Source organism: Gorilla gorilla, chromosome 1 (genome assembly GCF_029281585.2).
Source record: "Gorilla gorilla gorilla isolate KB3781 chromosome 1, NHGRI_mGorGor1-v2.1_pri, whole genome shotgun sequence".
Classification (NCBI taxonomy): Eukaryota; Metazoa; Chordata; class Mammalia; order Primates; family Hominidae; genus Gorilla; species Gorilla gorilla.
The window spans coordinates 44,172,246-44,194,129 of record NC_073224.2 but is presented as its reverse complement, the minus strand read 5'-3'; the positions used below and the strand labels follow the sequence as shown (position 1 = coordinate 44,194,129).

The 21,884-nt window shown below is 47.4% G+C and overlaps 1 protein-coding gene and 1 long non-coding RNA gene across 2 annotated transcripts in view; one reads left to right on the top strand and one right to left on the bottom strand.

Moving 5' to 3' along the window:
* The first annotated feature begins 418 nt into the window (after window positions 1–418).
* GARIN4 (golgi associated RAB2 interactor family member 4) lies at window positions 419–2,718 on the top strand. The gene has a single exon (XM_004028372.5). The coding sequence runs from the start codon at window positions 823–825 to the stop codon at window positions 2,605–2,607; it is 1,785 nt and encodes a 594-aa protein (XP_004028421.2). The 5' UTR covers window positions 419–822; the 3' UTR covers window positions 2,608–2,718.
* A 10,269-nt stretch (window positions 2,719–12,987) lies between these two features.
* Window positions 12,988–21,884, bottom strand: part of LOC134758942 (uncharacterized) — a 30,241-nt gene continuing 21,344 nt past the window's right edge. Inside the window, exon 3 of the long non-coding RNA XR_010134735.1 lies at window positions 12,988–15,457. This is a non-coding gene — a long non-coding RNA (uncharacterized lncRNA). The remainder of the gene's footprint in view (window positions 15,458–21,884) is intronic.

Genomic DNA, 21,884 nt, shown 5'->3' with positions numbered 1-21,884 from the left:
ATTAAAGGTTGAGGTTATTACTAAAGATTTCCATTGTCAGCATGAACTGAGATTTTATGGAAGAGTGGGCTAAGAACCAAGACTGCGAATTCTAGGTTAAAAAAAAATTTAAACCGTGTACTCAAATGGTTCAAATTTATCCCATCATCTTGCATTCCTGTAGACTCTGCCTAGTTGCTGAATCTTTTGAATTGGGGGTGAGGAGGGGGAAGCAACCACACATTTTCTCATTTGAAAAATTTTTATTTTGGCACCCACTTGAGTACCTGGCACGGTGGGGCTGTCCTCTATGGGGGCAATGGAGTATTAGTGAGGGCATTGTGGCCCTGGCCTGGGGGATGAGAACAAAGGGGTATGTGACAGCAACAGGTCACAAAGGGAAGCAGAAGATAAATATGGCTGCACAGGGGGTTTAGGCAGAGAGGGTCGTCACTTCCTGTCACTAGGACTACAGTTTGTAGTCTCTCTCAGGGAGAGAGACTACAAACTGTAGTTAAAAAAATCAGAGGTGGAGGTCAGGGGGTTAGGTCCAGAAGAAAACCTCTCTGGAGCCCACCCTGCATCTCTACGTCTTGGAAGAGTCTGGAGTCCAGGCACCCTACAGCACCCCTCACAGCAATCATCCGTGCTCCCACCCCCACCCCGGCCTCTGGGAGGCTCTGAGGCAACAGCGGGGGCCTGTGGGGTGGGGTGGGATTGAGAGACCAGCTACAGAGACATCTTTGTGACCCAGGAGCACCACTGGTCCCTCATCTGCCACCGAGGCCAAGGAAGACCCAGAGACCTGCCTCACCAGTGCTGCCGTTGTGCTGAAAGACAACCATGAATGCTGATTTTCTGCTGCCGTATTATACGGCCCAGAGTGGCTCCAGCATGAGCATGTTCAACACCACCATGGGGAAACTGCAGCGACAACTGTACAAGGGGGAGTATGATATATTCAAGTATGCACCGATATTTGAGAGCGACTTTATCCAGATCACCAAAAGGGGAGAAGTGATTGATGTGCACAACCGTGTCCGTATGGTGACCATGGGCATTGCACGTACCAGCCCCATCCTCCCACTCCCAGATGTCATGCTACTGGCACGACCAGCCACCGGCTGCAAAGAGTATGCTGGACATGGCCAGGCCACTAAGAGAAAAAAACGCAAGGCAGCAAAGAACTTAGAGCTCACCAGGCTTCTGCCCCTGAAGTTTGTACGGATCTCTGTTCAAGACCATGAGAAACAACAGCTGCGCCTGAAGTTTGCCACTGGCAGATCTTGCTATCTGCAATTGTGTCCCGCTCTCGACACACGGGATGACCTCTTTGCCTATTGGGAAAAACTAATTTACCTCTTGCGGCCACCCATGGAGAGTAACAGCAGTACCTGTGGCATTCCAGCTGAAGACATGATGTGGGTGCCTGTGTTTCAGGAAGACAGGAGGAGCCTGGGAGCCGTGAACCTTCAAGGAAAGGGGGATCAGGACCAGGTCAGCATCCAAAGCCTCCACATGGTCTCTGAGGTGTGTGGGGCCACCTCTGCTGCTTATGCTGGAGGGGAGGGACTCCAAAATGACTTTCACAAACCCACTAATGTGCTCAATGTATCCATCCCCAAAACATCTACAGAACTTGCTGAGGAGCCAGCAACAGGGGCGATTAAAGAGGCAGCAGCAGCAGGGGCAGCTGCAGGGGCAGCAACAGGCACCGTAGCAGGTGCCTTGAGTGTGGCAGCAGCCAATTCTGCCCCTGGACAGGTGAGCACAGCCATAGCTGGGGCGGCCACCATCAGTGCAGGAGGAAACAAAAGCAACATGGCCCTTGCAGGCACTGCCAGCATGGCTCCAAACAGCACGAAGGTGGCTGTGGCAGGGGCTGCAGGCAAGTCCTCAGAGCATGTTTCTAGTGCATCCATGAGCCTTTCCCGAGAGGGCAGCGTGAGCCTGGCCATTGCAGGAGTAGTACTGACCAGCAGGACAGCTGCAGAAACAGACATGGATGCAGCAGCGGGACCTCCCGTCTCCACCCGGCAGAGCAAGAGCAGCCTGAGTGGACAGCATGGAAGGGAGCGAACCCAGGCCAGCGCTGAAGGCTGCAAGGAGGGGAGGGAAAGAAGGGAAAAGGACAGGGCTCTCGGAAGGAGTTCCCATCGCCGCAGGACAGGTGAAAGCCGCCACAAAACAAGGGGAGACAAGATTGCCCGAAAGTCCTCCAGCAGGTCCTCATTCAGCCACAGAGCCAATCGAGATGACAAAAAGGAGAAAGGCTGTGACAACCCGGGGAGCAGCAGGCACGGGGACTCGCATAAAGGTGTCAGCCACACGCCCATCTCAAAGGAGTCCAGGACCTCTCACAAATCTGGGAGGAGCTTATCGACCACCATTTCCGGTTCCAGCAAGGGACTTGGCAGGATCAGCTCTTTCCTGAGGAACGTCAGAGCCAACCTTACTACAAAAGCAGTGGGCACACCACATGGCAGAGATGTGGACATCATGGCTAAGATGGCGGAGAGGAGCACCAACGTGGCCATCGCCGAGACAGCAGAGGGTGGCCAGGGGCTGGAGATGGTTGGTTCTATGACACCAGACATCATGGAGACAGTGACCTTTGAAGCCCATTAAATAAGACCCAGAGCTGGAAGCTGCAAAGGAGCCCAGAGCTCATGGGAGTGTCCCTGGAAAGCCTATTCCGGCATTCTTTACTGCCGTTTAAATAAAGAATCATACATCTGAGAGTGGCTTGCTGGCTGAATTTTTGTGTCCCACAGCCCAGCAGTGACCTCACAGTGGATTCTGTGATGTCAACTGTGCTGCAGCCTGAGACCCCAGGATCCAGTCAAGGGTAGCCCCACCTCACACCCATGCTCAGCAGAGCCCAGATGAGTGCTCCAGCTTTCCTCAACCCCTTCCTGGCTTTGGTTCGCCAGGACTATGGCTGAAAGTCAGGCTGGGAGCTTGAAGCTCTACCTCCACCATCTCCCCATCCTTTTTATAAACTTGCCCCCTCCCAACCCTGGAAAATCCAAAGACGAAGCAAGAACAGAACTCTCACCCGCTTGCACTATTCATAGGAGGGAGTAAGGGAGCAGCAGCATGTGTTGGCAACCAGAACAGGGAGGAGCATTGTCTAGACTTAGCAATTCCACTCCTAAGTATACTCCCAAGAAACACACATGTTGCAGGAGACAGCCATGAGAATGTTTATAGCAAAATAATACTGGAAACTGTCTAAATTTCCATCAACAGAATTGAGAGGGGTATATGCAGTGACAAATAAATGGCAGCTACACACATTAGCGTATTAGCATAGATAAGTTTTGCTCTTTCAAAAACTTTAAAAAGCAAATTGCAGAATAAGATATAATTCTACCTACAGGACAATTCAAAAACAAGATCAAATACAAATAATATGTTACATATTGGATACATGTTTGGTAAAACAAAACCAAGGTAGTGGGAAAAAATTCAGGACAGTGGTTTTCTCTGGGGTGGAAAGGCAAGAGATTGGATCAAGGAGGTGAACACAGTCTTTCAGTGGTGTTGGGAATTGTTTTAGTTCTTAAGGGAGGAGGTAGGTACAAGGCTGTTTATTATTTTGTTGGGTTTTGCATTTCAATATTGTGTTTTGCATTTTAATACCTCTGGAATCAGAATGGTCCTACAATCACCGTGGCAGTTCTGATGAAGTTATTGCTCCAGACATATATTCACCAATTCCTTCTCCTCAATGCTTTCATTTTTATGCATGCACAAAAGTGATCTAAGTCTGAAAGGCCCATTTTGTTAAGAATCACATGAGAATGACATTATTACCAAAAGCCTTGGGAAAGAAAGAATGATATCCCTATTTTACAGAAGAGGACACTGAGGCTCAAGAGGGTAACTTGCTCCAGTCACACAGAGGGACCTTTGCAGATCTACCAGCCCACTTCTTTATGCAAAGCCCTGTCTGAGACATGGGAAGGAGGCAAACCCAGCAAATCCAAGGAGAATCGGGCAACGCAAGAACCTGAGACTTACCAGGTTCCTACCACCATGGTCTAAAACTTTATAGAGATGAGCACCAAAATTCCTGGATTGAGAGGAGGGAATGTGGGGGCAGGGGACATGTCTGGTGGTGAGCTGCTGTGAGTTGGCTTTGGAACTTCAGTGAGCTCATAGTCCTTAGTTGGCCTTATCTCAAGAGTGTCCAGACCACCCTTAAGCCATGTCTGGCTCCCAGGCTTCGCTCCCCAGCCCCTGCCTCAGCTATAAACAGACCTCCCTCCTGGAATTCCAGGCCTTGCTCCCCACCAGGGATCGCTTCTGACGGGGGCTGCATCTCTTTGCAGCCCAGTCCTCGCCCAGCTGCTAATAAAACATTTAAAAGCCAGGCCCAGAATGGTTTCTCCGTACCAGATCTTCAGGAAATTTTTTCTGCTGGGATTCCAAAAGCAATTAAACCACACGTGAGGGGGTAACGAGTTCGGTCACAGCATCCTTGCTACTTGGACCTCCACAGTTAATTCCTAAAGGTACTTTTGAGAAAAGTCACACATTTCATTATGCAGGTAAGGAGAGGTCTCTTCTGTCCACAGAGGGAATTGTAGGCACAAATCCATGAAAGAAAGGGGTTTGAGAAAGAAAGAAGGCCCAAGACATACACACAGCCACCATTTCCTTCTGCAAAACAAGGCTCCTGACCCCAGGATGAGGAATTAATGGAGTGAATCAAGTTATTCTTAATAAAGGGGGGAACATGCCAAAGATTAGATATGAATTGGCTCTGTGAGGAAAACAACCTCAGAATCATTAACCCAGAATTCTAGGGAAGATTGGGGGGCCTGCAGGGGGATGAATTAATGGTTTACTCTTGACCAGCTTTTCCCTTAACCCAAGTGGGGAAATTACAAAAAGATCACATCGCATTCCTTTAATCTTCTGATTTCCACACAGGCAAGTGTAGGTAAACACTAGTCTGGAAGACAAAAATGCAATACAAACATTTGTACAGCCCTTAGCAGTTTATAACACCCTTTCATTACGTGTTCTCTTCTGATTCTCACATCTCTCCATTTTGCAAATCAACAAACTGGAGTTCAGGTCATCTAAAGGACTTGCTCAAGGTGGGAGGTGATGGGGCAGAAGGAACAACTCCAGTGCAACAGCTTTTGGGCACCACCAATGTGTGCTGGCCATGGGTCCCACACGGAGGTACAGAGCCAGTGGAGGACAAAGGACAGGCGTGTGTGTAATTATTGCAACCCTTGAGTGACAGATACAATGAGAGATGCATGTTTAGGGAACAGGATTTGTTCAGAGGAGGGATTCTGGGACACGGGTCAGGAAAGGCTTCGCAGAGGAAGTGGCAGTTTTGAAGGATAAGTAGGGCTGTGCCCGGTGAAGAAAGAATGGGGAGAAAGGGTAAAGGTGGAGGAGGTGTGGAGTGAGGGATGGAGAGAGGGAATTAGGCCATGGAGAAGAATGTGTGCAAAGTACAAAGGCTTGAAACATCACAGTGTTTTGGGGTGATTGCTGGGTAGAGGGCCAGGGAGAAGAGGGACACAGGGCAGGAAAATCAAGCAGCCAGTTCTTGGGGCCGTGGGGTGCTGTGTGGATGCCTGGCCTTTCGGAGCCACTGGAGGCTGATGTCTGATGGGAGTAAGGGCTGTCTGGCTCCAGGGTACAGGCTTGATGGGCAAGGGGCTCCCTGGAGCCTGGGACCCTTCAGAAAGCCATTGCACTAATCCTGGCCAGAGATGGGAGGCCCTGAACCTAGCTGGCTGTTAGGAAACCAGGGGGAGAGAGTCAAGAGGTGTTGAAAAGACGAAACAGGACAATAGTCTTTTCCATGCCCTGAAAGACAGAGCACACATGGGTTAGGCCTGACACTCTCCTAAAGGAGGCAGAACTGACAAAAGTGGAGACATCTTCCCTCTACCATGACTGTTGTTCTGTAAAGGGGGCTGCAAGCAGAGGGGCTCATGGCAAGCAAGGAGGAAGATGTTAAGGTGTAACACAACAGCTTCTAGACCCATGAGGGGCAAAACACAAGGATAAGGCAGCCAGGTGGGGCTGCGGGGTTTCGGTGCTGGAGACCTCTGAGAGTAGAGGCCTCCTGAACTCTTCTTCCTTTCTCATCTGCTGGGAACTGGGTCAGATGCTCTCCCACTGGGCCTTTCTCCGCGGGGCATGAGTCGCCCAATAGAGCCTCTGGTGGCCCTGTGCTGTTACTGCAGGTCAGGGCTGGAAGGAGGGGAGCCAGGATTGAGGCGGTCAGGGCTGGAAGGAGGGGAGCCAGGATTGAGGCTAAGACACAGTCACCCTTCCCCTTTTTCACACCACAATCAGCCTGGTGCTGATTCACCTATAATCAGCTCAATCCCTCAGCTGGCGGCCACCCCTGAGCAGGCAGCCGGCAGAGCTGCGAGCTGGTAAAGATGAGTGTCATCCAGGCAGTGTGGCTCTAGTTTCCTGGCAGTGGGGTGACAGAGCATGGAATGGCTGCAAGACAGGTCCCCTGAGGGGCTGGGATCCCGACTCAAGGGGACAGTGAGTAACTGCCAAGAGTCGGGGTGGGGTGGAGTTCATGTCAGGGTCCCTCTGCAGGCTGCTGGTCATTTGAGAAACAATTGTTGAGCACCTATGATGGGCCAAGACGGGAAATCAGGCACTGTGAAGATGCTGCCATACACAGCAGTAACACAAACCCAAGTGGGGGATGGCTCTTGGGCAGCACGCAGAAGGAGGCTTTGCAGAGGAGGGGAGGTCTGAGCAGAAACAGCAGGCTGAGCGCTCCTGGAAGAGGCTATGGCATGACAGGGAAAGAGAAGGGCTTGGGTGACATGGGCCTGTTCATAGATGGCAGACAAGCTCAGTGTGCCCAGGCGCAATGTGTGATGTGCTGGAGGAGAGTAGGGGGTGGGGGGCGAGCAGTGGGAAGGAGCATGACAGTGTGAGGAAAATTAAGCTGGAAGGAGGATGAGATCTGGAAGGGAGGTGGAACTGACTAAAGCAGAGTGTCTTCCCCCTGCAGGGACTGTTGGTTGTAAAGGGGACAGCAAGAAGAGAGGCTCACAGGAAAGCAAGGAGGAGTGTGTGGCTTTCCAGGTCTCCATTCCCGAATGCTGCATAACTCCCCTGAGTCCTGTGATTTTTCACTACCCAAATGGGAGCTATAGTGCAGGGGTGAGGGGTGTGCACAGCTGGGCTCTTCGAGAACAAAAGGGCAAAGGAAGCCCAGACTCTTCCCCTTTGCCAGTTTAGAGAACCTGAAATGTGTTGTGGAGGTCTGTGTCTTCCCCACACTCTCTAATGGGAGCTTTCCCACAGATGTGCCAAGGTATTGATCTCTCTCTTCCTGGGGGCGGCTGAAGGATGAGTCCAGTCAGCATTGACTGCAAGGATCCCCAACTGGTATGCCAGTGTGCCATTCCGATGTTGTCATTTTCTGCATATGCCATGGTCTGCAAAAGGTTGGGAAGCATCTTCCTAGACATGCACACAACACCGTGAGTGTGAACTATGAGCACAGAAGCCAGGAGCAGATGAGAGGCACCTTCCTTAAAGAGCTGGCCTGTTCCTCACAGCATCAGTTGATGCCAATCTTGTCACCCCTGTTTTCTTTTCCCACTGACATTGGCATAGCCCCAGAACCCTGTCTTAAAGCAATTTACACTGGTTCAAGGAGAGATGAGGAAAATGTGGACAAATATAGTACATTTCTCGTAAAACTGTTCATAAAGTTAAATTTAGTTTTTAAAGACTTGTTCTGGCTGGGCATGGTGGCTCACATCTGTAATCCCAGCACTTTGGGAGGCTGAGGCAGGCAGATCACCTGAGGTCAGGAGTTCAAGACCAGCCTGGCCAACATGGTGAAACCCTGTCTCTACTGAAAATACAAAAATTACCGGTCTGGTGGTGCACGCCTGTAATCCCAGCTACTCGGGAGGCTGAGGCAGGAGAATTGCTTGAATTTGGGAGGCAGAGGTTGCAGTGAGCCGAGATCCCGCCACTGCACTCCAGCCTGGGCAACAGAGCAAGACTCTGTCTCAAAACAAAATAAAACAAACAAACAAACAACAACAAAAAAACTGTCCTTTGCTTTGAGACTATGTCCTTCCTCCTGTATCTTAATGTTTCATTTTGAAGTATATCACACATGCAGAGCAGTGCACAGGTCAAAAGCATACCACTCAGTGGTATTTCATAAAGTGAGCAACCCCACGCAACTAGCACCCAGATGAAGAACCAAAACATCATGGCACCCCCAATACCCCTCTCATGTTCTCTTTCAGTCACTACCCCTAAGGGTAACCACTATCCTAACTTCTAACACCATAAATTAATGTTGCTTCCTTTTCCCACTATATATAAATGAAATCACATAATAATGTACTTTTTTGACTGTGGTTTCTTTCAGCATCATGTTTATGAGATTTGTCCATGTCTTTTCTGGTAATAGTTCATTCATTCTCTTTGCTATACAACATTCCATGGTGTGAATATAGTACAATTTCATTCTGCTGTTGATGGGCATTTGGGTTATTTCCACTTTCTGGATACTAAAACATCACTGCTTCTCCCTTGACTGGAGCAAAAAAAAAAAAAAAAGAAAAGAAAAGAAAAGATTACTGCTATGGACATTTGTACACAGATCTTTTGGTTAAAATGCTCATAAATTTTTGTAGGATATATACTTAAGAATAGAATTGAATATATGCATATTTTCAGCTTTAGTGGATACTACCAAGCTATTTCCTAAAGTGGCTATGCCATTTTACACTGCCACCAGGCATATATGAGAGTTCTGGTTGTTTCATATCTTTGTCAAAATTTGATAGTGTTTATCTCTTTCATTTTAGCCATTCTGGTTGGATGTAGTACCTTTTCTCCCTTTTTCATGATAAACTGTACTTTAAAAAATGCAACATGGCTGGGCACAGTGGCTCATGCCTGTAATCCTAGCACTTTGGGAGGCTAAGGTGGGAGGATCACTTGAGCCCAGGAATTTGAGACCAGCCTGGGCAATATAGTAATGATACAGGAGTTAAGAAGAAATTACTTAGGCAGATAGTGAGGGTCTGGGAGTCCTTGGTAAGGTTTTTCTTTTCATGAAAAGCAGTCCCAAAATAGTTGTTTTTTTTTTTTTTCTACAAAGAGCAGCCTGTAAAATCGAGCTGCAGACATAGGTAAGCAAGCTGGAAGCTTGTACAGGTGAATGCCAGCAGTTGTGCCAATAGGAAAAGGCTACCTGGGACTAGGCATGTTCAAAATGGCAGCTTCATCTTCCCTTCCCTTTGTCAAACCACATGTACAGTAAGGAGAAGACAATATGGCGCCAGCCAGGCAAAGACCCCATTTACATAGTAAGATTAGGGTGGGGCGTGCAGCCTTCCGTGAATACTATGTAAACATCATACTGGTCAAACCAATCTGTGAACCCTACATAAATCAGACACTGCCTTCTCAAGCTTGCCTATAAAATCAGGTGTAGTCCACCGCAGGCTGGGTTTTCCCCTTTGGGAGCCCCTCTCTTTTGCAAGGGAGAGAGCTGTTCTCCTTTCTCTTTCTTTTGCCTGTTAAACCTCTGCTCTTAAACTTACTCTTCGTGTGTGTTCATGTCCTTAATCTTCTTGGCTCGAAATGATGAACCCGGGTATTTACCCAGACAACAACACTGCTTCATTGAGACCTCATCTCTACTAAAAAAAAAATTAAAAATTAGTTGGGCATGGTAGTACATACCTGTATTCCTGGCTACTTGGAAGGCTGAGGTGGGAGGACGATTTGAGCCTGGGACGGGGAGGGTGCAGTGAACCAAGACTGAGCCACTGCACTGCAATGTGTGTGGCAGAGTGAGACTCTGTCTCAAAAACAAAAACGATATGATGACCTATAGAAGATGGTAGTTTTGTATTAAAGTCCTTAATGGGCAAATTGAAAGTTGGCTTCCAGATTTCTTTTTTTTTTTTTTTTTTTGAGACAGAATCTTACTCTGTCACCCAGGCTGGAGTGCAGTGGCACGATCTTGGCTCACTGCAAGCTCTGCCTCCCAGGTTCATGCCATTCTCCTGCCTCAGCCTCCTGAGTACCTGGGACTATAGGCGCCTGCCACCACGCCCAGTTAATTTTTTGTATTTTTAGTAGAGATGGGGTTTCACTGTGTTAGCCAGGATGGTCTCGATCTCCTGACCTCGTGATCCACCTGCCTCAGCCTCCCAAAGTGCTGGGATTACAGGCGTGAGCCACCGCGCCCAGCCTCCAGATTTCTTTTGAAATTTCACACCTCTAAAATCTTGAAGTCTTATTTATACATTTTTAAGGATTTTTCATTGCTGTTTGAAACAAGCGTTTAAAAAACAAACAAACAAAAATCTCCTACCATTCTGTTCCAGTGTGTTTTGTTTTATAAAAAAATCTAGGCACAAACACAGCAGGAATTTGGGTAGGGCTCAGCTAGGTGATTCTTCTGCTCCCTGTGGTATAAAGTGAAATTGATCAGTAATACTTAGCTGCAGCATGGGCTGGTCTGGAGAGTCCAAGATAGCTTCATTCACTTATTTGATAAGCCTTGAGGAAAATGATTAGAAGGCAGGGTTCAGCTAGGATTGTCAACAGGAATGCCAATGTGTGGCTTCTCCAGCACAATGGCTTCAGGTAGTCAGATTGGCTTCCCTCAGAACAAATGTCTCAAAGTAACTAAGGGAAAGCTGCTTCTGACCAAGCCTCAGAAGTCACTTGGAATAACTTCCACCACATTTTATGGTTCATGCAAGTCTTAAGGCCAGCTCAGATTTAAAGGGAGAGAAACTAGACTGCATTTATCTTGGTAGAGAAATGGCAAGATCACATTGTATAAGAGCATGTGAGATGGCAATACTATTGTGACTCTCTTTGAAAAAATACCATTTTCCACACCCTCACAATCTACCCTGCCCCTAAGAAAGTAAACCTGGCCAGGATGTATCTGAAGAGTACTGAGAAATTGCAGCAGACATCTCTATCTTTTGTACTTTCCTTATCTCCCTCTTTTACACTCTGCCTTCTTCCACCTTTTCACTTTATTTTCTTACTTCCCTTTCTTTCCCCCAGTCCTTTAGTTAACTAAACTCACAAGGACATATCTTAGTCCGTTCCTCCCCATCTCTCCTACACATCTGTAAATCTTTGATCCCTGGGTGACAGAGAGATTACTGGGACACTTAGACCATAGCATGTCAGGCTTGGAAGGGTCTTGACTAATCCCAGATGCACTTTTACGTATGAGGAAATTGAGGCCTAGAGAAGGGACTTTCCCAAGGTCCTACTTCAAGTAAGTAGCAGAGTTCTGGCTAGCACAGCATAAATCATAGCCTAGAGTGGGTCTCAAAGAATGTCAACAGCTTCCTTTCAGTTTCAAATGCCTGGAACTAAAGCCACTTGTTTCCGTTTCACATTAATTGCCTCATCATTCCAATGTCTTTAGGCCTCTTGCTGAAGGAATGAAACCAATGCTAACAGGCCCCTGTGCCCAGAGAGGCCTGCCCCAGCCCTGGCTTTGGTCCCAGTCTTCAGAGATGGATGAGGGGCTTGTGAATGGAGCAAGCTGGGATCAGTGCAACAGCCCCTGCATCCAGCCCCTGACACCCCCGACATAGCAGCTGCTCCTTTCTAATGCTGAAGTCCAGGGATTCTCTGAACTCTAACACCAACTGGCAGCCTACAGTCCACTTTTGAAATCTTCCAGGCATCTAGAGATGGTGAATTTAGCTGATAATAACTGCGGTCAGGCCGAGGATAAATCTGAGGTGATATAGGCCAAGAAAACACAACTCTCTGGACAGGCCCAAGAGACAGCAACTCCGTCATGTTCAAGTCTGTTTCCTCTGATAACAGCTCCAAACAGGCGGAAGCTAGGGGTCGAGGTGGGGGTTGGGGGAGCCCAAGCAGGGCCACCAGCCATCCCATAGCATTAGCGGCTGGATCTTGAGAGGAAGGGCAAAGCTGCAGTAAATGGAGGGTCTTGGCACCATGCTCCGGAATCCAAATAGTTAGTGATGTGGAGAATGAGCTTCTAAGAAGCCTCTCAGAACTTCTTTTTAAAAATCCACCAGCACATTGCTTTTAGCTGCAAGACAGCAGCTCTGCAAATCAGTGATAAGCTGAGAGTGCCGCCTGGGTGTGCTGTCACCGTGGGGCCACAGTGAAAGCCTCAAGGCTTCTGTGTGCCTGGGGCAGGGGGAGAAATAGTCTCTGTGGACGACTCTGTTGATAAGAAGGGACTGAAATAATTATTTTAATTGGTATAGCCTGCAACCTCCTTTAGGGGAGTGGCCGTGTTTCTGGGTATCCAGGTCTACCACAGTTTGGCACGTATTAGGAGCTCCACAAATACTTGTTATAAAGACCTTCTGGTCCTCCATCCAGGCATGATGGCATCCGTACATCCCCTCCTCCTGGCCTCCTTCCAGCAGATCTCCGCTAGCTCTGACAGGAGGCCTAGGACAGGGAGAAACCCCACTAAGGATTTTTGGTTTCTCCTCGTCACAGATTCAAGACTAACCAACCTTCCCCAGGGGCCCTCAAAGGGGAGTGGTAGAAACAAGTTATGGAGGGGCCTGTGCCTTTCTTCGTGCCAGGGCCCCTCCTTCCAGCTCATGGATTCCTTCTCTCCAAAGAAAGGAAGGGACTATTTCTTTCCCTTATACTCTCCTAAAAAAGGAAAGGAAAACTTAAAACAGGAAGAAACATCATTAAACCAGATGATACATCGTCAGCTAACAGTGTCATTTCCCAACCTGTGGTTGGCCAGAGCCTGAACCTGGCCCTCATCCACACAGTGTGCTGCCGTGGCTGCAGCAACTGAAGTTGAAATTGTAAGAGCAGCTGCCACATCGGGCACGGAGCCAAGCAACCGGGGGCCCATCCGGTATTTCTCTCCAAGCTCTGCAATCTTTCTATTGCATCTTATCAGGGCTGCCGTGTGTCATCACAGCCTCTACTGAGTGCTTCCTCTCTGCCAGCCACTCTTCTAAGAGCTCTACAGGGATTATCGTGCTTAGTTCTTTCCCCACAACTCTATGAAGTAGGCATTATTGTTCCCATTTTACAGATGAGGAAACTGAGGCATAGAGGAGTTACAAGAACTTACCCAAGGCCCCCAGAGGTGCAGCCAGGATTAAATCCCAAGGGGGTGACACTGGAGCCCACACTCCTGGCCCCATCATGGGCTGACTCTGCAAAACGCACGGCCTTAGAAGGCTTCCAACCTACACTGTGGTGAGTGGCTGGTCTACAGTCAGCAGTCAATAAACTCCATGCCTTAGAGCATTGGGTACCATACTAGGTGCCACTCTCTCCCCTGGCTGGGGGACCGCTCCGTTTCTGCCGCAGGCATTGCCTTTCCCTCAGGCACAGGAGTGTCTTGGCCACAGGGAGAATGAGCTACATGTGTGGGTAGCGGAGCAGCTTGTAATTTCTAGAAAAAGAACTTGGAGTCCCATCTTGCTGTCATCTGCTGCGCCTGGAGTCACTTTCAAATTTCTCGTCTGTACCTGTGGGCTATTTGTGACACCTCAGACAGTCCCAGGACAGACCTCAGCAAGAAACCCCAGTATAATATAACCTGCCTGGCAAAAGAAAATAGAAACAGGCCAGGCGCAGTGGCTTATGCCTGGAATCCCAGGACTTTGGGAGGCCGAGCTGGGTGGATCACCTGAGGTCAGGAGTTCGAGACCAGCCTGACCAACATGGAGAAACCCCATCTCTACTAAAAATACAAAATTAGCTGGGAGTGGTGGCGCATGCTTGTAATCCCAGCTACCCAAGAGAATGAGGCAGGAGAATTGCTTGAACCCGGGAGGCAGAGGTTGCGGTGAGTAGAGATTGCACCGTTGGGAAACTCTGTCTCAAAACAAACAAACAAACAAAAGAATAAACAAACAAGAAAATAGATACAGCCCCTGCCTGACCATACACTCTCTGCCTTTAAACAGAAACTTCCTAGATCACCACGTCCCCTTTCCATTCTCAACTAGCCATGCAGTGCTTGCCTGCCGGCTTGCCTCTACTTAACCCCCGAGTCTTGCCCCCTCTTACCTCTCCTCTCTGGCTCTCTCCTGTTCCTACGCTAGGGATCCACTTCCCACGGGCTGTCTCAATCCTGAGTCAGATTCTCTGTCCTCCTTCTTCTAAATCTGCTCCCACCCCTGTACCCAGCTCACTCTCTTTCTCCCACACTCTGTCTTTATTCCAACTCCTTGCTTTTTCCTGGCTTCCTTGCCTTTTTGCCTTTACCCAAAACTGAGGATCCCTCCTCACCCAACTCCTAGCCCATCAAACACAACTCCCACACCTACCGCATAACTCTAATCCTCTCTCCTAGGCTCCAACACATTGAGGATGAAGCCTCAGGGTCCAGACAACAGAGGACCCCCTGGCAGGCTTCTTAGTGGGCCCAGGGTGAAAATCTGCTGGCCAAGGGGATGATGAGACCTGTTTCTTACAACTCAGTGCTGTGCGCTCTGAGGCTGAAGCTGTCTTCCTCTGCCATTTCCCAGGGGCACAGAAGCTTGAGCCTTTTTGCATTAATTCCCTGGCTTGCTTTGACTCAGAGTCCAGGACTTGGTAGCATGCTAATTTATGCAAACCAAATGCAAATGAATATAGAAAACTTGTGACCCTTGATTTACTGGAAATCAGAGGCTCCCCTTACGGGAAGACTTAGGGAAATTTTGGAATCTACTTCCCAAGAGAAATATTAAAATAGAATGGCTTTCAGTTTGGGGTCAGGGAGGGATGTGGCTGGAAGTCATTCAGAGGAAAGAGCGCAGTCTGGGTTCCATGGGCATCCTCTAAGCCACCCAACAGAAGGCAGAGGAAGAAAAACCATCTGGCTGCCAAGCCTGTGCCTCCTTTCTCCTGTCTTGACTCTGAGCTGTGGTTTAGCTCCACAGCCTGTCAAAACCACCCAACAATGTGCATGCCCAAGAACAGAGCCTCTGGGCTGTACTGCCTCTTTGGAAACAGGGTCATTTTATTTATATCTTACTTCCCATGACAGCACTTCACTATTCTCCTCTTCCCTTACATCTCCCTACACTGACCCTCTTGAACTTGGCTCTCATTGGGTATGGCCAGTCAAGTGCACAGAATGTTCTGGGACATTGTTCTGGAACCCGATCAGGGGTTAGGCATTCTGGAGATTCCTATAAAGCAGCCCTCAGAGGATTGCTAAGGGGCAGGTCAACTCAGCCACAAAGGCTTAGGTGCCTCATTTCTTGAAGAAGGGAGAAAAGGACCACTCTGAGAAAGGACAGGAGAGATGAAGGTGGCCCCAGAAGCCTCAGCCCATTCTTCTGATCCTAAACAGAAATGTGCTGAACGACCCCAAAATATAGAAACTGACCTCTTCTGGCCAGGAGCAGTGGCTCATGCCTGTAATCCTAGCACTTGGCAGATCGCTTGAGCACAGGAGTTCGAGACCAGCCGGGGCAACATGGCAAAACCCAGTCTGTACAAAAACACAAACAAATTAGCTGGGCATGGTGGCACCTGTAGCCCTTGCTACTCAGGAGGCTAAGGCAAGAGGATCACTTCAGCCTGGGAGGCAGAGGTTGCAGTGAGCTGAGATGACACCAATGCACTCCAGCCTGGGCAACAGAGCCAAACCCTGTCAAAAAAGAGAAAGAAAGAGAGAGAGAGAGACAGAGACAGAGAGACAGAGAGAGAGAGAGAGAGAGAGAGAGAAAGAAAGAAAAAGAAAAGAAAAGAAAGAGAGAAAGAGAGAAAGAAAAAGAGAGAGAGAAAGAAGAAAAGAAAGAAAAAGAAAAGAAAGGAGGAAGGAAGGAAGGGAGGGAGGGAGGTGAAAAGAAAAGAAAAGAAGAAAAAAGAAACTGACCTTTTCTTAAAGATCTCAAGAGAAGGAAAGAGTCTTCTTTCCAAAGTCTTTGTAATAGTCCAGTAGTTTCATCAGATTTTTTTCCTTCTATTAACACAAATGCTTGGTGCTGCCATGGAAGTCATTTTGTTCTGGTACTTTCCTCAAGGTAACTAAAGAACCACTCTTCCTGGTTATTCAGATAATAGCTCAGCAAAACCTTCACATATGTTGTGAAAAGACCTTAAGAAAAACTTCCTCAAGCTTCAGGGACCACCTTGCTGCCTCCCTGAAAGATCACTCAAACTCAACCCTCTACTCCCAGGGCATAGGAGCTGTGTGTGCTGATCCATATTCCCCTAATGAGATAAAAGTTTGCTGAAGGACAACTTTCAACTAGCCAATATTTGGGATTGCCCAGAGGAAGGAAAAAGTGCTCATCTGTATATTTAAAATGGGAAGGGCGCACTGGGTACAAAGCACGTCATGTATACTATTTCCTCTAAGTCTCACAACAGTCCCACGAGATCTGTATTACTCCCATTATACAGATGAGGGAACTAAGGCTAAGAAAGTTGAAGTCATTTGCTCAAGGTCACAAAGCTGATGAATAGCTGTGGCAGAACCTCTTAATGCTCATTAGTATCCATTTTCTTCATTTTTAGACACATGCTCAACTACATTTCCTAGCTCTCTTGCAGCTAGGCAGGCCACATAACTGAGTTCTGGCCACTGAAATGGGGACAGAAGTGATTTTTTTCCACTTTCAGGCCTGGCCCATAAAGACTTTGCAGACGAACCTCCACTTCCCTTTTTCACATCACTATCTGGATGACCCAGGATACCATGGAGCCATGTGATGAAGATGGGAGGAGCTTGGATCCCTGAATGACTACATGGAGCAGAGCATCCTTCATCCTGCCCTCTGCCCCCTGCACTAGATTATGACTTAGATGAGATAAAGTTTCACTGTGTTATGCCACTGAGAGTTTATCCTCAATAACAGCATGTTGGGGTCAAGATCTGAAACCAAGCATGTCAAACTCCAAAGACCATCTTTTCTCATTAAGCCGTATGGCCAAACAATATAGCAGAAATGCAAAAGTTAAACTATAAAATGTTATCTACTTCATCTCTCCCCCTCTATGCATCTCCCATAACCAAGAACTAGATTCCTAGAACCAAGAACTTTAGATTCCTAAAGATTTTAGAGAAATTGCCTATACAAAAACATAAAATCAAGCAAGTAACTGATAAATATTTGTTGACTGCATACAACAACATGGGAGAAAAAACTGCTTTTGTTGTTATTGGAGAGCTGGAGAAACCCTTTCAGCATTCATGCCAAAAAGAGTCCTCTCTACCACCTTCATCCAAGAACCACGTCCACCTGTGGCTTCATCCCATGTATGTGGAGCTATGAATTTAGAGGACATGGAACATGGTTGTGGCCATTATGAAAGCCTACCAAAGACATGGAACATGGTTGTTGCCATCATGAAAGCCTACCAAAGCCATTATCAGTGATTGATAGCTCACCATTGCATCCTGTCATCCCTGCCCCAAGCCAATGAGAGCTGAGTAAATATCATATAAGGACTACACTATGATCATGACAAAAGAAGCAGACTTAATCAGCCTTTCCCCCACAGGCTGTCATTCTACAAAATATAAGCTAAGATTAGCCAGTAGTTTTGGCATGATAGAATCAGACCAATCTGATTTTGAAATGAGGGGCAGGAAAAGGATTATTGGCAAGAAGGGAAAAATAAAGGGTAAAGGTTTTAAAATTTTTCCATTAAGATAGGAAATTGGCCGGGCGAGGTGGCTCACGCCTATAATCCCAGCACTTTGGGAGGCTGAGGCGGGCAGATCACCTGAGGTCAGGAGTTAGAGACCAGCCTGGCCAACATGGTGAAACCCCGTCTCTACTAAAAATACCAAAACATTAGCCAGGCGTGGTGGCAGGTGCCTGTAATCCCAGCTACTTGGGAGGCTGAGGCAGAAGAATTGCTTGAACCTAGGAGGTGGAGGTTGTAGTGAGCCGAGGTCGTGCCATTGCACTCTAGCCTGGGCAACAAGAGCAAAACCCTGTCTCAAAAAAAAAAAAAAAGATAAGAAATCCTTTAGGTATAATTTACAGGGGCTAGGAAGATCTCTCCTGTTCCCCTCAAACATTTGCACCAAGGTCTAGAGAATAATTAATTGTTTTTTTTTTTTTCTTTTTTTTTTTTTTTTGGAGACAGCGTGTTGCCCAGGCTGGAGTGCAGTGATGTAAACACAGCTCACTGCAGCCCCACATGCTTGGATTATGAGTGTTGAGCCACTGTACCCAGTGAGAGAATTGATTCTTGGTCTTAACACTTTGTCCCTCCCCCTTTAAATGCTGGGCTGGTCTTTCTGGAAGAGTAACCCACAACTGTCTTTTTAATCAATTATGCTTTATTGTGATTCAGGACTTGGGGGGAATTAATATTTATTGAGTCCTTATAATCTGCCAATTATGGTTTCAGGATCTTTAAATACATTGTTTTGGCTGAGTGTCGTGCCTCAGACCTGTAATCCCAACACTTTGGGAGGCCGAGGCGGGAGGACTGCTTGAGGCCAGAAGTTTGAGACTAGCCTCAGCAACATAGTGAGAATCTCTCTCTACAAAAATTTTAAAAATTATCTAGGCATGGCGGCAGGTGCCTGTAGTCCCAGCTACTCACGGGAGGCTGAAGCGGGAAGATCACTTGAGCCCAGGAGTTTAAGGTTGCAGTGAGCTGATGACACCATTGCACTCCAGCCCAGGCAACAGAGCAAAATGCTACCCTTCAAAACAGCAACAACAACAACTATATATATATATTTTTTTTACTCAATTTTCACCTTTTACAGATGGGCAAACTGAGACTCAGAGAAATTTGTAATGGCCCATGACCACAGTGGCAGAAGCTGGATTTGAACTCAGCTTTGTCTGATTCCAAAGCCCTTGCTCATTGCACTATGCCAGTGTTTCTTTTTTTTCTTTTCTTTTCTTTTTTTTTTTTTTGAGATGGAGTCTCGTTCTGTCAACCAGGCTGGAGTGCAGTCATGTGGTCTTGGCTCACTGCAACCTGCACCTCCAGGCTCAAGTGATTCTCATGCCTCAGCCTCCCAAGTAGCTGGGACTACAGGTGCCCACCACCACAGCTGGCTAATATTTGTATTTTTAGTAGAGCTGGGGTTTCACCATGTTGGCCAGACTGTTCTCAAACTGCTGACCTCAAATGATCCTCCCACTTCGGCCTCCCAAAGTGCTGGGATGACAGGCATGAGCCGCCGTGCCCGGCCCAGTGTTTCTTGATTTAGGGGGCTCTTCAGAATCACCAAGGGGACAGTTAAAAATTCAGATTCCTGGCCTTGGCCCCAGCCTCCTCAATCACTCTCCTAGGGGCAGGGCTCAGCAATCTGTGTTTTCAAACACCCCCAGATGCAAGTGAAGATGAGCCAAGTTTGGGAAATATCACACTGTGCTTTGCCGTGGGAAATTGGAAGAGGGTAAGTTGAGTGGGGATGGTGAGGGAATGCAGGGAGGAGGGAAAAGAAAGAGACCTTCTACAGTGCTGCTCAGGGCTGGCCCTGCTTAGACAGACACTGGTGCCTGTCCCAGGAGTTGAGCTCCTGACTGTGGAACCTGGAGGAAGAACCTCAAATCAAGAAACAGACTTCCCAGTCGGATGTTCCCCACATCTCTACTGTGGAAAGGGGGTATCATGAATGTAGAATTCAGCTGCAAAAAGTCATCTCCAGGCCTATTTTTAAATTCACCATAAATAAAGAAAGAAAAGCCTGTCAACATTCAAAATGCGCTAGTCCTTTTCCTGCTTCAATAAAACAGCCTTGATTTAGTGCTCACTACTTCCAAGCCTGTGACCACTAAGAGGCAGCTGGGATGAAGCTGGCTGCCATGCTGTCTTGGAAGCCAGTTCATAAAGAATGGAGCCAAAATGGGGATGAGGGTACTGTTTAGGTGTGAGGAACCGAATGGCTACCTTAAAAAATTTTAGTATATTCTTGTATATACATAGGCTCTATAAGAGCTTGACTTGGGAATGGTAATAACTGCTGCCATTTATTGAGAGCTTAACTTTGTACAGATTCACAATCCTTTATCCACAGGTTGACCATATAATTTATCATTGCAAACCAGGCAATTTTGAAAGTGAAAAGGAGGGGTGGGGGAGCTATCAATAATTTCACCAGGACTACAGTTGTAAAACTGGGATGTATGATCACCTGATTTATCCAAAACCCTGCAAACGTGCTTCAAGTTCAGACTTTTTTTAGATTTTATAAAGGTAATACTGTGTACATGCATATGTGTGTATGTGTATATATACTGTATGTATGCAGAGGGATCCAGGGCAGTACCTCATAATCAAACACATTATAGTTCTGCAGCAAATGTACGAATATTCACACCAAATGGAATAGACACATCAGGTCAGATTCTGCTGACTAATGATTTATGAAAATACTTTTTCATAAAAGTTTTCAGAGAAACTTGGAAAATTCTTTTTTAAATTGTGGAAAGGGCTTATGGACCTGTACCAAGAGCTCTGCTAAGTGTCTTTTTTTCTTTTTTTTTCTTTTTTTTGAGATGGTGTCTTGCTCTGTCACCCAGGCTGGAGTGCAGAGGTGTGATCTCAGCTCACTGCAGGCTCCGCCCCCTGGATTCATGCCATTCTCCTGCCTCAGCCTTCCAAGTAGCTAGGACTACAGGCACCTGCCACCACGCCCGGCTAATTTTTTGTATTTTTAGTAGAGAGGGGGTTTCACCGTGTTAGCCAGGATGGTCTCGATCTCCTGACCTTGTGATCCACCCGCCTCGGCCTCCCAAAGTGCTGGGATTACAGGCATGAGCCACCGTGCCCAGCCGCTAAGTGTCTTTAATTGCGTAGCAGAGACACTAGCTGTCCCACTGTAAATACTTTCTCCTTCTCCCTCGATACTACAACCTCCAACTTGTGTCTGGATCCAAGGCCGTCTGGAGTAAAGACTATGCTTCCCAGCCTTCCTTGCAGCTAGGTGTGGTCATGCGACTAAGATCTGCCAATGAGATCTGTAAATGGAAAGATGTGATCAGGGCTGATAGTTACACCACATGCCCAGGTAGAGATGTACCTGTTGTTTATAGCTGGTATTCGTTCTGATTAACTGAAACCCATGCCTTACTGGTCGTTAAATATTTCCAAAATTACTCCCGGTGTAAAACTTTTAAGAAGTCTCCTTAAAGGGACAGGCATGTCCTTCTGCCATCCTTCAGTCTTCCTTCCTGCTGGCTAGAATGTGGACCCTGATCACTCACTCCACTTTGGATCATGAAGATGAGGGCCACAACCTGAAGAGGGTGAAACTGAAAGCTGGAAGGGTCCTGGGTCTCGGTGACTCCTTGGATGGCCTACCTTTGGACTTTTACATGAGAGAAGAAAACCTTTTTGTGTTAAGTCACTGGTCATTTGTGTTTTCAGTCTTTCTCAAAATAACTGTATTCTAGGGTTTGCTCTGACCATGCTGCTTAACAAACAACCCTGAAATCTCAGATGGCAATTGTATTTATTTCTCATTCAATAGCCTGCACATCGGATGTTGTGGCTCTGCTTCAGGCTGTGGGTCTTTGTCCTGGGACTAGCAGACACTCAGGACAAGCTCTAGCAGACACTCAGGACAAGCTCTCCTCATGACCAGTAAAGCTCAGGAGACGAAGCCAAAACACACAAACCCATTTAAAGCTCCTGCTAGTGTTGCTCTCATATTCCATTGGCCAAAACAAGTCACAAGACAGCCTGACATCAAGGGGAGAGAAAATAAGGGAAGAAAGGATAAATACCTGCTGTTGATACACAGAATTGATACATGTGCAACCCAGGCCTACAGCTGCACAGGCACCAGGGGCTTCTGAGCATTCTGGGCTCCTTCCAGCCCTCCCAGCATCACTGAGGCGGGGTGGGGGGACCACTGCTCCCTCCCTGATCATTGCCTGAAATTCCAAGTGTTTGCCCCCCACCCCAACCCCGAGGACACTACCAAGTAGGTG